Raw genomic sequence first — 14,623 nt, 5'->3', positions numbered from 1 at the left:
GCATCATTAGAAACATCAGAACAAAAGGTGTGCTCTGTGTTAAAAGAAGCCGCCGCGGCTGCTGCTTTATTGCTGAATACAATGGGGAATATTCTCACAGGTTCACTTTTTTTCATTCCCAAATATGGTCTGAGAAGTAAAGAAAATTTCTGCCTTTATTCTACAAACCTCATGTGGATGCCAGGTCAAAACCATATGTTTTTGATAGTAATTTTTGCAGAATTTTTTATGTGTGAGAAGCATATTCCCAAAGCTATATGACTTGGCAGAGTCACAGGATGGGGAGAGACTAATGACACACAAAAATGTGTGCTTTATAGAGAATTAGGTGATGATAATTTCCTTGTGCAGAAAGTCAGTGTCTGTTCTCCATATAGCTGAATTTCAGTATTCCGTTCCTTCGTTAAATATTTGTAGAATTCTAAACATAAAGTAACCATTGTGTTGGACCTTGAGAACGGGTAAAAGGAAGTCCTTGGGCTTAAAGATACATTAATCACAATATACGCTTTGGCAGTGTTTCATACAGTGCAATGAAAGAGCCATTGTTGCCCTTGGAAAGAGAGCATCCTTTCTGAACCCCAAAACTAACAGAGTTCTGCCAAATCTGAGATCAGATATTCTCTGCTATAGAAAATATGCTGACACAGATCATAGTAATGTCTAAGAGATTTTTATGTGTCTATTTTCACGTATCTATTTTGAGGCCTAATTTTACCTGAAGGAATCAGTCTGTACAAAGTGGCACCATTTGTAAGTAGTTTCAGAATACATCAGTTTAAACAATCTTTACTAATTCTTTCTTTACTTACATACTAGAAAGTGATCTGAAAATATTGAAGTCTGGTGATTTTATTTTTTGATTGATTGACTGATTTTTCAGACAGGGTCTTGCTGTGTTGCCCAGGCTGCAGTATAGTGGTGCAATCACAGCTCACTGCAGCCTCAAACTTCTGGGCTTAAGCATTCCTCCTGCCTCAGCCTCCTGAGTAGCTGGGGCTACAGGTGCATGGCACCATGCTAGGCTGATTTTTTAAGAAAATTTTATCATGCCTGTAATCCCAGCACTTTGGGAGGCTAAGGCGGGTGGATCACCTGAGGTCAGGAGAACGAGACCATCCTGGCTAACAAGATGAAACCCTCTCTCTACTAAAAACACAAAAAATTAACCAGGCATAGTGGCGGGCGCCTCTAGTCCCAGCTACTCAGGAGGCTGAGGAAGGAGAATGGCGCAAACCTGGAAGGCGGAGTTTGCAGTGAGCTGAGATTGCACCACTGCACTCCAGCCTGGTGACAGAGCGAGACTCCGTCTAAAAAAATAAATAAATAAATAAATAAATAAATAAATAAATAAATAAATTTAGTAGAGATGAGGTCTCACTGTATTGCCCAGGCTGGTCTTGAACTCCTAGGCTCAAGCTGTCCTCCTGCTTTATTGTTTTAAAATATAGTGCACAGGTGATTTGGCTTCTCTTCCCATGTTTTGTAACATTTCTGTATTTATTATGCACATACATCATCAAGGCCCCAGTGTGATATACACAATCAGGTTTAAATCTCAAAAGCACCTCTCCTTTGTGACTAATCTGAGTACAGTACAGACCCCAGTCTGAGGAGGGGTACTTCTGAGATTGAAAGTCAGTGGCTGGCCAGGCATAGTGGTTCATGCCTGTAATCTCAGCACTTTGGGATGCCAAGGCAGGAAGATTGCTTGAGGCTAGGAGATTGAGATCAGCCTGGACAACATAGGGAGTCCAAGCTACTCAGGAGGCTGAGGAAGGAGGATTACTTGGGGCTGGGAGGTCAAGGCTCCAGTGAGCTGTCTTCACACCACTGTGCTCCAGCCTGAGCAGCTGGAGTAATGTTAGAACAAATAACAAAATATACAGTCACAAAGATGTAATTTTAGAATATTACATCTTTGTTTTGAACAATATCTCAAAGTTGCATTTTCCTCTAAGAAAAATAATAATTGTGGCTGGACATGGTGGCTCACGCCTGTAATCCCAGCACTTTGGGAGGCCAAGGCGGGCCGATCACCTAGGTCAGGAGTTCAAGACCAGCCTGGCCAACATGATGAAACCCCGTCTCTACTAAAAATACAGAAATTACCTGGCATGGTGGCACATGCCTTTAATCCCAGCTACTCAGGAGGCTGAGGCTGGAAAATTGCTTGAACCCATGAGGCGGAGATTGCAGTGAGCCGAGATCACACCACTTCACTCCAGCCTGGGTGACAAGAGTGAAACTCTATCGCAAAAATAAGAAAAATAATAATTTCATAGCACCTCAAGCACTTGCCAAGATGGGTGATCTCATAATCTATTGATGTCTCAAATTTTGGAAATTTAAACAGAGCTGTCTGATTTGAAATCAGCATCTCTCAAACTTACTGTCTCTCACATAGTGGATATTCACATGTTTTTAGTGTTGAGGCTGAGTTCATAATCTTGAGAGTCCCATAGGCTCAGATTCCAATCCTGTCTCCCATGGAGAAACAACGTACTCTGAATAAAGCTAAAACACGTATCCCAGGCTTGCTTTTTGGTTTTTATAATTTCCAACCTTATTTATTGCTATTTTATGTATTTTATGATTTCATTCCTTTATTAGCTGTGACCTCTTGGCCAAGGTACTTAACTTTTTGAGGCTCACTTTTCCTCGTCTGCATAGTAGTCACCATTTTACTTATTTTACACATATTTATTGAACACCTATAACATGCCAAGAACTTTTTAAGTCGTGTTAATGCAGAGGTGAATAGGACTTCATAGAGTTTACATTCTAATGGGAGAAGACAAACGATAGATTTGTGGAGTGAGTATATCATTCATAGTCCATCAGTATAGTATGTTAGAAATACAACTTTAAAAAATATGTATGTTTTTTATTTTTATTTTTTGAGACAGAGTCTGTTTTTGGTTTGTTTTTTTTTTTTTTTTGAGACAGAGTCTTGCTCTGTCACCCAGACTGGAGTGCAGTGGCGCGATCTTGGCTCACTGCAAGCTCCACCTCCCGGGTTCATGCCATTCTCCTGCCTCAGCCTCCCTGGTAGCTGGGACTACAGGCGCCCGCCACCACGCCTGGCTCATTTTTTGTATTTTTAGTAGAGACGGGGTTTCACCGTGTTAGCCAGGATGGTCTCTATCTCCTGACCTCATGATCCACCCACCCGGGCCTTCCAAAGTGCTGGGATTACAGGCATGAGCCGCCACGCCTGGCCCTATTTCCTGAGACAGATTCTTACTCTGTTGCCAGGCTGGAATTTAGTGGTGTGGTCTCAGCTCACCGCATCCTCCGTCTCCTGGGTTCAAGTGATTCTCCTGCCCCAGCCTCCCTAGTAGCTGGGATTACAGGCACCCACCATCACATCTGGCTAATTTTTTTGTATTTTGTTTGTTCATTCGTTTGTTTGTTTGTTTTTTAGTAGAGACAGGGTTTCACTGTGTTGGTCGGGCTGGTCTCGAACTCCTGACCTCGTGATCCGCCCGCCTCGGCCTTCCAAAGTGCTGGGATTACAGGTGTGTGCCACCGCACCGGCCCGTTTATGTTTTATTTTAGGCCTCATTCCTAGAATCTTCTCTTCAGGCGGTTTGGGTCCCTCCCTCCCCTACCCCAGCTCTTTCATGGTACTCTGAGCACAGCAGGGAGCTTCTGGTGTTAGACTCTCCACTAAGTTGAGTTTTCATGCTGTCTGTCTGTCTGTTTCTAATCCTCCTGCTATTACAGGGGTCACCTTCGTTCCTGTCCACAAGACCCTTGCTTTGTCCAGTGGCACACTCTGCCGTATCTTTGCTGCTCTTGCAGCCATAGAATTCCACTTCTTAGAAATTATGCTCAGGCACGAGAATCGGCCAGGCTCCCTGACTGCATCACCTGGATGCTTCATGCATTTATTTCCCTTTGAGATCCTGTTATCGCCTCCCTTCTCTGTCTGAGATGTAAGGCACAGATTTTCTCTGCTCTCAGGCCTCTTGGATTTACACTGTAATCTCTGCTTCTCCAGGACTCACGCAGGGAGGCCAGGAGCGGGGCCTTTATCCCTGGGACACGGTACATCTTCAGCCATTCTTCTCTTTCTCTCTTCCTAGCCCTTAATAAAATGAAATATTTTTTCTAGTCTAAGGGGAATCTATTTTCTAAATTCGGTTTATTCCTGACATTTTGGGTACATCACAAAGCCTCTCCATTCCCACTTTCCCCCAGAGGGTTTTCATGGGACCAAAGACTAAGGTAAGGGACTCCGTCGTTGGCCATGGGCCTGCAAACCCGTCACTACGGGAGTGTTGCGTGTTTCTGTGCACACAGCTTTGCCAGGTAGCTCTCTCTGCCGCTTCTCTTCCCTCGAGCATGGCGTGGAAGCGGTAGGAAGAGCCTCAGACTTCCTTGGATGTGCTCGCTTCCCCAGGATGCCACCCACGAAGCAGAAGGCAGGCTTCTCTTCCTGGGCCCTGTTGCTCCTCTGCTGTCACCAGCTCCCCTCAGGTTCTGCACCTACTCCCAGCGTGGACATATTCTCCTTTCTGGAGGGAAGCCCTTTCTGCCCTCACACCATTTTCCTCCCCAGTCCACTCTCTTTCACTCAGCAATCTGGGCTTCAGAAAACCAGTAAGAGACTTAAGCTCTTTCTTCCTTCACCTTATTTCATTTCTTCTGGAGGCAGTGAAATAAAACTAGAATGAGAGGATTGAGGCAGAGAAAACAGAGAAAGGGAAAAAAGTCAGGAGGAAAAAACATACTTTCAATAGTACTTCAGAAACTTGATTTACCGCACAAATAAATAACGGGATAACTGATTGTAATAAGCACTTTGAAGAAAATTAACATGGTAGTACTATGGAGAGTAGAGGGAACGGGGCTTTGGATTGGGTGGTCAGGTAGTAACATCTGAGCTGAGACTTGGAGGAGGAAGGCTGAAAATGCAAATAATCATTTTATTCTTCACTGCATTATGGTGAAAATTGTAGTGAAACAACAGTACAGTGCTTAGTAGGTACTCAGGAAATGGCAGTTATCATTATTAATGAAGTCGACAGAATGGACACCTATCACCTCCATCGGTGATACCAGGAGGGGTCATCCAAAACTGAGCGAATGCCAAAGCCCACATAGCCCCAGCCACTGGGCTATGGACCAGTACCGATCCGCGGCCTGCTAGGAACTGGGCCTCACAGCAGGAGGTGAGTGGCAGTCAGGGGAGGGAGTGTTACTGCCTGAGCTCCGCCTCCTGTCAGATCAGTGATAGCATTAGATTCTCATAGGAGCACAAACCCTATTGTGAACTGCACATGCGAGGGATCTAGGTCGTGTGGGAATCTAATGCTCGATGATCTGAGGTAGAACAGTTTCACCCCGAAACCATCCTCTCCACCCCCCATTCCTGGTCCAGGGAAAAGTTGTCTTCCACGAAACTGGTCTCTGGTGCCAAAAAGGTTGGGGACCGCTGCAGTAAAGTAAGCAAATTGTCCCACAGTCATAGGAAACGTCAGTCCTTTTCCTGTACTTGGCAAAGATGATCCTTTGGCCCTGTGAAATGCATGCGCCAGTGTTTGCCAGGGCTTTTTAGGGGGGAACTTCCAGAAGATAACAATAGGATGTCTGTCCAATTACATGGATCTGTCCAAGCTTCACAAGAGGCATGCTTTGTACCCTTTAGTCTGCCTTTTAAATCCTCTCCAGTGGCGTTGAGGGAATAGGCTGTTTCTATGGGCTGCTGAGCCTCCTGCTCACTCTTCATGTGTAATCCTGAAAAGTGTGAGAATCTAGATCCGGGCCAACATGACTCATAGGCCAGGTCCAGCCCTGTTTCTTGTTTTTGTACTGCTTGTGAGCAGAGAATGGTTTTCACATCTTTAAATAATTGACAACATGAAAAGCAAAGAGGATTTCGTGACATGGGAAAATTCTATAAAGTTAAAATTTCAATGTCTACAAAAAAGTGTTATTGGAACAGAGCCAGAGTTAAACATGTATGCATCGTCTATGGCGGCTTTCACGATATAACAGTAGAGTTCAGTGATATCTCTGGAAAAGCCTAAAATAGTTACTCTGTGTCCTTTACAGCAAAAGTTTGCTGATGCCTGATCTAAATGACATAGTCCATCTTCTTATCCAGACTACATGCCAGTGTGTGGAATCGCCAGTATCAAATTTGTAAACCAGGGAATTCATTTTGTACACATTCGTTTTGATGATGTTACATTTTGAATTGGCATTTAAAATCTTCAAATTATACTTGTTTGTCTTTTGAATAGAGACTGTGGTATGTGATTTTGAGCAAAATAATAAATAACTAATGCTTTTTGAGCACTTACCTTGTGCTAGATACTAATGTAAACACTTTATGCATTATTTCGTTTAATCCTTGGAAAATGCCTGTAAATTGTGTGTACTGTTATTATGCCGTTTTTACAGATGATAAAACCAAGACATAAAACTTGAGTAACTTACCCAACATCATGCAGCTATTTATAGGTGAAGAGTCTGGATTTGAACTCAGACAGTGTTGTTTCAGAGCTCTGAATAACCGTGCTGAATATGCATGTGGTGGGAGGTACTGATGCTGCCTCCAACATAGCACTTAATTCAGGCTATAAACTTTTAAATTAGCTTTTTAAAGTAGTTCGGTGGGGAAATGGGCTCATAATACAGTCGCTAGTATAATTTGTACAAGTGGCAACTCATCATTTGCATCTGTTCTAATTTTGTGGTTGACAAAGCGTTTTTTAGAGACATTAGCTGTTTTGCAACCCTGTTAAAATAAGTAAGTCAATAGTGCCATTTTTTTACAGGTCCAGAAAAAAAACTGAGGCTTCCTAGGACCAGATGGCTAGGAAATGATAGACCAGGGACTGATTTTCAATCCAGAATTCTTTCCACTCTGCTGGCCTGTATTAGGCCAACTTTCATGACTTGTACCACATCTGTAGACTAGCTTCACTACTTTTCACTTAATCATTTTCTGGAGATTGATTCTTTGTAACTTTTAAATACCTATTCAGCCTCTTCTAAGTAATAATATACACAAAATAAATAAGTGTGATCTTTTTTATTAATCAGATACTTATATAACACATTCTAAGCACTTTAAATATTAAGTCATTTAAGTTTCATAATAACCCTGTGAGGTAGATACTATTACCATCCCCATTTTATAGATTAAGAAACCAAAACTGACTTTCAGTAACTCGTCAGGGACACATACCTACTAAGTGGTTAAGTGGAATTTGAACCTTGGCAGTCTGGTTTCCCAGTTCTGTCCTGTTAACCCCTTAATTTGTTTGATATATTCAGTATTTCTCCAGCATACAATAAGTACATGAGGATTAAAATTAAACGTATTTAGCTCTGTCTTATCTAAAATGACCTTGCGTAAAGACTGTGCCACATCAGATAGAAAGACCTCTGTACCTTCCGAATATGAAAGAGAGCACAGCCTGTTGACTTCATGGGATGTGCTAGGAACCTCGTGATAAGTGTCGGGATACTCACTGAATATACTGTAAGTTACCAGCATCATATTAAATGTAAACCATAAAACAAATGGTGCTTTTGTAAAATTTGGAGACTTCTGTTGTTAATAGGCATCTTAAAATTAGTTACCTTTCCTGAAGAATTCCATTTGCAGTGCTCTTGTTATGTGACCACACAATTTCTGCTTAAACATTGTCAAGGAAGAGAGCATATAACTTTTAGAGGCAGGTTGCTCTCTGTTGTATGGCTCGTGGTTAGGGAACGTTTCTATATTTGATCCAAAATCTGCTTCACTGACCCCTTCATTTATTTAGGTTTGGTATTAGAAGGTGTTCCATGATTCCTTCCCTCTCCCTACCCCCAGCAGGTTCACACACCTGATTATGTTTGACATAAGCTGTTAATAAAATAGTTTGCATCATTTGAGAGCTGACCAACTGCCTGTAGCCAAACTTGGTTTTATAGTTCTTATTAGCAGAGAAGCAGGCCAAGATGACAGTGTTTCCATGGACATCCAGAAAATAAATCAGTGTGCAGAAGATCAGCCTGATCATGCATACTCGTGTTTATATGAGTGTGTAGTCTCATGAGTAGTAAATGCCCATGTAGCTACAAATCAACAAGACTGGGTTTCTTTTACTAACTGAAAATGCTCTTAGGGTAATTCATCATGGGACATTCCAAAATGGTTTTGTTCAGGAAATAGTGTGATTAGAAAGTCTTTATAGTCTCTCAAGATGTCTACTTGAAGGGCCAGTGATCATTTATATGTATAAATCCTGCTGTCTACATTAAAAATCAGTCTCTTTCGTTAGAGTCATTTTTGTGAGTTAGATTTTTTGGTTAAAACATTTCCTTAATTTTTAATGCTTTAGGTTATATAGGATAAATTCTTTAAGAAAAAAAAAAAGGAGAGAGAGAGGAGAGAGCAAAAGAGACAGAAGAGCTAAATGCATCGCTGTCTCTTGTCTCTCATATTGCAACATATTTGTATCTTATAATGATATTCTCCTTTTTCCACAGGCATTTCCTATTCAAAACAGGAACAGGGACAACGCCACTGTTCAGTACTGCAACCCCAGGATACACAATGGCATCTGGCTCTGTTTATTCACCGCCTACTCGGCCACTACCTAGAAACACCCTATCAAGAAGTGCTTTTAAATTCAAGAAGTCCTCAAAGTACTGTAGCTGGAAATGCACTGCACTGTGTGCCGTAGGGGTCTCGGTGCTCCTGGCAATACTCCTGTCTTATTTTATAGGTAAGAACAAGTTCTTAGAATTACTTTGTCTGTAAATCAGGGTGTTACATTGTTTTGTTACTTGTATTTATTCATTTGGTCTAGAAGCATACTATGAGGTTATATTTGGTGGGGGTGAGTTTGAGGTTATATTTGGTGGGGGTGAGTTTGGTAATAATATATCATAAATCACAGAGTATTTTCAGTAATTTTCAGCAAATTTAGATACATAGAAAAGCAGGTTTTGTGGGTAGTTCATTTCCATAAACAGTGAGGTATATTCTTTGGACAAAAACTATAGGGTACATTTGTGTTTGACTTATCCCTTGTGAAACATGGATAGCTCTGTGGCATTTCATGTGCACAAAATAATTCATGTGCTTGCAGTAATGAACCCCGTGCAGGATTTCCTTTGATGCGTACTCAATAGGGAGCTCTCCACTACTTGTGATATTACCAGTCTCTCAGTTCACTCAGCCATCTAAATGTAAAACTCATCACTCAGGGCCATCATCTTGCACTCAGGAAAGCTCTCCAGAGAACTGGGCGTCCATAAAGCAATGAATGGATTATATACTCATTCATATATGTGGATTTTTCTTCTCTTCTGATGTAGTATTGATCATGTTTTTCATCTGATAGTAACCTAAATAATGGAAGCTACTAATAGAAGTTGTAAATATTGCTTTTATTTAACCATTTCATAACATATTTGAGCATTCAAACTACTGGAAATTGCTTTTTAAAATGCCAGAGATGATCACATTGTATTTTGATCTTCTTCTAAGTGTAGGAAAAGGCCTACCACATTGAAAGGCTAATGGTGTCCACTGAGATAAATCACAGGCTTTGTGGTTTATCCACCAGGAACAATAGCCAGTGATGCATCTTCAAGTTTACAAAGCAATTTGTGATGCCCCATGAAATTCTATAACTGAATAAGAGTATTGCAGAGCTGTATGTAGAATACTTTGATGCTTTTGCAGTGGACCAGTATCTTGCACTGGCTACAGTACTCCTATGATATAATTAGGCACTTTGGAAAGTGAAATAACCATTTTGAGTCAGTGTTTAATGGGAAAACAGAATTGTAGAGCATGGGAGAACTTCAGAGACAGTTGAGTCAGGGATGGCAGCTATGTGACATGTTATGCAGTAATTTTTCCAATTCTTTGACCATGGAAGACATTGTTAATGACTCAGCACTTTCTCTCCTTACCCCGATTACATGCTGCTTATCTTCATCTGAGTGCTTCATTCACTACCTCTGACCGCCTCTACCAACCAGTCAGAGGTCAAAGCAAGATGAAACCTTTCTGTTACCTTTCTGTCATGTTTTAATCTAAGTTCACTTTCTCCTTATAGAGATGGGCAACCAGATACTGAAGGGGTTATCACTTGACCAGGATCACACCCTAGTGAGACAATACTGCTGTTGTTTCATAACACAGAAGGTGAATGAGTAATTTCACAACAAAAATCAATATTCCAGAGACAGATTTCTAGTATTCAGTTAGAAAATGTATCAGCCATCAAGAAATTCTATTCTAGTTAACTGTATATATTATTTGTGCCTGTCAGAAGTAAGAATTTTAAATGGTTCTGAAATGGACCGGTCATAAATGGGATGTACTAAATTAAGAATATGTATTTGAGCTGAACAAGGAGAACACATGGGCACAGAGAAGGGAACAAGACACACCGGGGCCTGTCATGGGGTGGGATGGGGGGAGGGAGAGCATTAGTTAAAAACAGCTAATGCACGCTGGGCTTTATACCTAGGCGATGGGTTGATAGGTGCAGCAAAACCACCATGCACACATTTACCTGTGTAACAAACCTGCACTTCCTGCATATGTACCCTGCAACTTAAAAATAAAAAAGAATATGTGCTTGTTGCAGATTTTTTTTTACTATGGTGCATACCAGGTAGATAAATATGCAGGGCTGGAATTCAGTGTCAGGTTGACTGGTCAGGCATCCTTTTTGATTGATAAGTGTCTGTGTGCTTCCAGTTGTTAAATATTTTGAATATCAATTCTAATGCCATTTAATTTTATTTTCATGGTGTGACTAGCAGGAAAAAATAGCATTTTAATGTGAGATCAGTCACTGTTACCTGTGAGACTTCTACTCTTTTTAAGGATCCATTAGTGAATATAACTATCAGACTTGTAAGTAAAAACTCAAAATTTTTCTTTTTTTTCGTATTGCCTGGTTTTACTTTTTAGTCATTAGCAATCTGCTTTATTCCTACTAGTACCATGGTCATAAACTCTTCCCTTTGCTTTTATTTTTCCCCACATGGCAACATGCAAATTATCTAGTTAGTATACTCATGTAGGCTTTTCAGTTCAACAGATATTTATTGAACATTTGTTTTGATCTAGTTATTGTGCTAGGGATTAAGAAGATACAATCCCAGTGTTATCTAGCAAAAATTTACTTTTATCTTCAAAGAATTTTCTCATACTTTTATCGCTTTAATTAAGCACATGTATGCTTCAAATTTTCATTGGTCTTCCTACATTTAAAGGACTAACGCACTAACACAATGATTTTATTTTTAATCAGGTGAAAAAATTTCATTCCCTCATCAGTTCACATGATAAATCTTTTTTGATTAAAGATGTTGCCTTTACCCTTGAGAAAAAGAACAGGACACTTCTCTCAGGGAAGGTTGTCCTTTTCTATTAAGTGTGCATGTAAAGCAGAGAGGGAGAAAAGAGACACTTGCCCATCCAGCCAGATCAGTCTGATAAACCCCAGAATCAATGGGGAAGACCAATGTCATCATGAGGTTGACCTTGCAACCTTTAACAGAAACGCAGGCATCCTTAAACTTTTTTTTCCATTCCCTTAAAATTCCCTCCTCTTATATTGACTGTTAATATAAAGTAAAAGCCTAAGACATTAAAAAAAAAGCTTGAGGAATTATTTCTTAGAATATTTTTTCTTACTTTCCAGTAAGATAATGAGAACGTACGACAATGTAGATTTAACATGTCTCTTCTCTAAGGTAAGTTATCTCAGGATAGACAAGGTGAACAGCTTCTGAAAGAAAGGCAAGAAGGGAGGGAGGGAGGTGGACAGGCTTTGTTGTTTATTTTTTCTGTTTCTTCAAAATTTCAGAGAGTAAAGCAAGACCTTAAAAAGTGAAAATTAATTGTAATCCCACAGTGCGTGCTGTCAACTTTTTGTTGTATATCCTTCCAGGTATTTTCCCATGTACATATACAGCTAGAGGTCCATATTTTTAAATGCATTTTATACTAGGCTTTTCTCATATATCATTCATTATACATCATCTATATAATTTTATTTAGTGGCTATTCTTAAATAACTAGTTCCCCAAAATACAGTGACTTATTTTCTTACGCCTCTGTCTGTGTATGTTGGCATGTGCGTATGTGCTCATTTGATCCAGTTTTTTATTGGTATAAAGTCTTTGAAAGATATTTGCTGTACCAAAGAGTAGGCATGTTTTAAATTTTGAAAACCACGGCAACTGTCAGTTTACGTAACCACCAATGCTAGTCATTACCTCTATTTATCTATCTATACTTTATTATGCATATTTTTAACTTTTGCCAATCTCTTAGGTTAAAACGTTGTTATTTGGATTTATTACTAGTAGCGCTGAATATCTTCTCATACATTTATTGGCCATTTGTATTTCTCTTTTTGTGTGTGAAGAGCCTCCACTTTTCTGTTGGGGCTATTCTCCTTTCTTTTTGATTTAAAAAGGCTATTTTCAATTAAGGATATGAATTTTTTGTCCCATGTTATATACTTTTCCAAAATATTATTAACTTTGGTCATAGTCATTTTTACCGTATTTCATACAGAAGTTTTAAAGTCGTCACATGTATTTTTTTCCTTTATATTTCTGGCTTTCAAGACATACCTGTAAAGTCCTTATTTAATCTAAGTATTCGTTTGTATTTATTTTTTGTATTTTTATTTTTTTGAGACAGGTTCTCACTCTTTATTTCTTTAAATTTCTGGCTTTCATGCCATACCTATAAAGTCCTTATCTAAGTATTAGTTTTTATTTATTTTTTATATTTTTATTTTTTCAAGACAGGATCTCACTCTGTCTCACAGGCTGGAGTGCAATGACGCAGTCACGGCTCACTGCAGCCTTTGCCTCCTGGGCTCAAGTGATCCTCCCATCTCAGCCTCCCTAGTAGCTGGGACTACAGGCACACACCACCATGCCCAGCTAATTTTTTTTTTTATTTTTTGTAGAGACAGGATCTCTCTATGTTTCCCAGATTGGTCTCGAACTCCTAGAATCAAGCTATCCTCTTGCCTCAGCCTCCCAAAGTGCTGAGATGACAGGAATGGGCTACCACTGTGCCCAGCCCGGTATTTTTTAAAATGTACCTCAGTTTACTCTGATACTTAATGGTTTTTCAGTAACTATTTTTAGGTTAACATTTTCCTGGCCACTCTGACAGATGTCAGAGGTCCAAATTAGCTCTTCATTCTAGAAGCTCATAGTCAAGTGATAAGGATATGCATAAAAATTCCCTTTTAACCCCATACGTGCTTTCATACCAGCTTGATGAGCAAAAAGAGAAGACAGATGGTACCTACGTTTCGCTGAAGATTTGGGGGAAAGACTTGATCTAGCACCTGATGCCTGAACTGGAGCTTTGTTCACCTCATGCCAATGGCTAGTGAGAAAATCACCTTCAGATGAGGTCATCTGAGGAACAGCAAGGAAGAAATGCGAAATATCTGCCATGGTGCATGTGCAGTGCTTACCGTGCCAGGCGTTGTTCTAGAAACTGTATGAATTACCTCGTTTAATTTCCACAACAACCTTAGGAGGTTTCTTCTTTTAACAAACAGGGAGTCTGTGGCTTAGAGAGATGGCTCTCCTGAAGGCACACATACAAGGACTTTTACACTATACTGTCTCCTGTGAGGGTTTTTAAGAAGCAAAAATAGAGAAGAAATTGAAGAGATTTAAGCATAGGAGTGAAAAGGAATCACTTTATGTTTTTGAAAGATTGCTTCAGTGGCCTTCCAGAACACGTAATGCAACGAAAGGAGGCCCAGACTTGTGCTTTCCAAGCATTCCTGTGCCTAGGAATCGCCTGGGGACCTTGCTGAAATGCATATTGGGATTTAGCAGATCCAGAGTGAGAACTGAGATCCGTTTTTCCAGCAGGCTCTCAGGCGATGCTGCTGTGCTTTTCAGACCACACTGTGAGTAGCACAGGTCTAGGAAATGCTGTCACATGTCCCATTTCATGACGGAAATGTTCTGTTTCCACACTGTCCAATTTAGTAGCCACTAGACACGAGTGGCTGTTGAGCACTTGAAATGTAGCTAGTAAGTTGAAGAAACCGAAGTTTAAATTGTACTATTTTTCATTAAACTCAAACAGCAACATGGGGCTAGGAACTATCATTTGGAACCTGTTAGAAAACTAGCCGTAACTGGGAGATCATGAGGCCCTACTGGGATAGAGGAGCAAGTAGAATTGAGAAACCTGAGCTGATTCATGATAGAGTAAATGTGATGTGCTTTTGCATATCTCAGTTTTTAAAAATCAAATGTACATATGGTAAACTTCCTTGCAGCGGAGTTGTGTTATGATTTTCTTTGGATTACTGAGCCTCCAGTTAAAATCCTTCGCTAATCCATTAACCTTTGAGTGGCTGTGCCTTTACACAACAGAAATTCTACTGATTTCTAACCACAAATGTTAAGTTCAGTGATTATACTTAGTGATACAGACCTACCCAAAGAAATACCTGTTGCGCTTCTCTGGGCCCTGATGTACTCATTCTTCTTTTTTTGGCTCTGAAACTTAAAAGAAAAAAAAAAAGAGAGATGAGCAATAACCACTAATTGTTCACCAAGAATGGCAAAAATGAGAAGCGTGTATGTT

General features: G+C 40.1%; 1 protein-coding gene across 2 annotated transcripts in view; it reads left to right on the top strand.

Annotated features, from left to right (window-relative positions):
• Positions 1–14,623, top strand: part of TENM3 (teneurin transmembrane protein 3) — a 489,057-nt gene that overhangs the window by 310,966 nt on the left and 163,468 nt on the right. For both annotated transcript variants that reach the window (XM_030924209.1, XM_030924200.1), the window contains exon 4: positions 8,497–8,735. In XM_030924209.1, the coding sequence (XP_030780069.1) occupies positions 8,497–8,735 (239 nt within the window). The remainder of the gene's footprint in view (positions 1–8,496; positions 8,736–14,623) is intronic.

This window comes from Rhinopithecus roxellana, chromosome 2 (genome assembly GCF_007565055.1).
Source record: "Rhinopithecus roxellana isolate Shanxi Qingling chromosome 2, ASM756505v1, whole genome shotgun sequence".
NCBI lineage: Eukaryota > Metazoa > Chordata > Mammalia > Primates > Cercopithecidae > Rhinopithecus > Rhinopithecus roxellana.
Note: the sequence above shows the minus strand (reverse complement) of the source record. Positions and strands in the feature narration are given on the sequence as shown.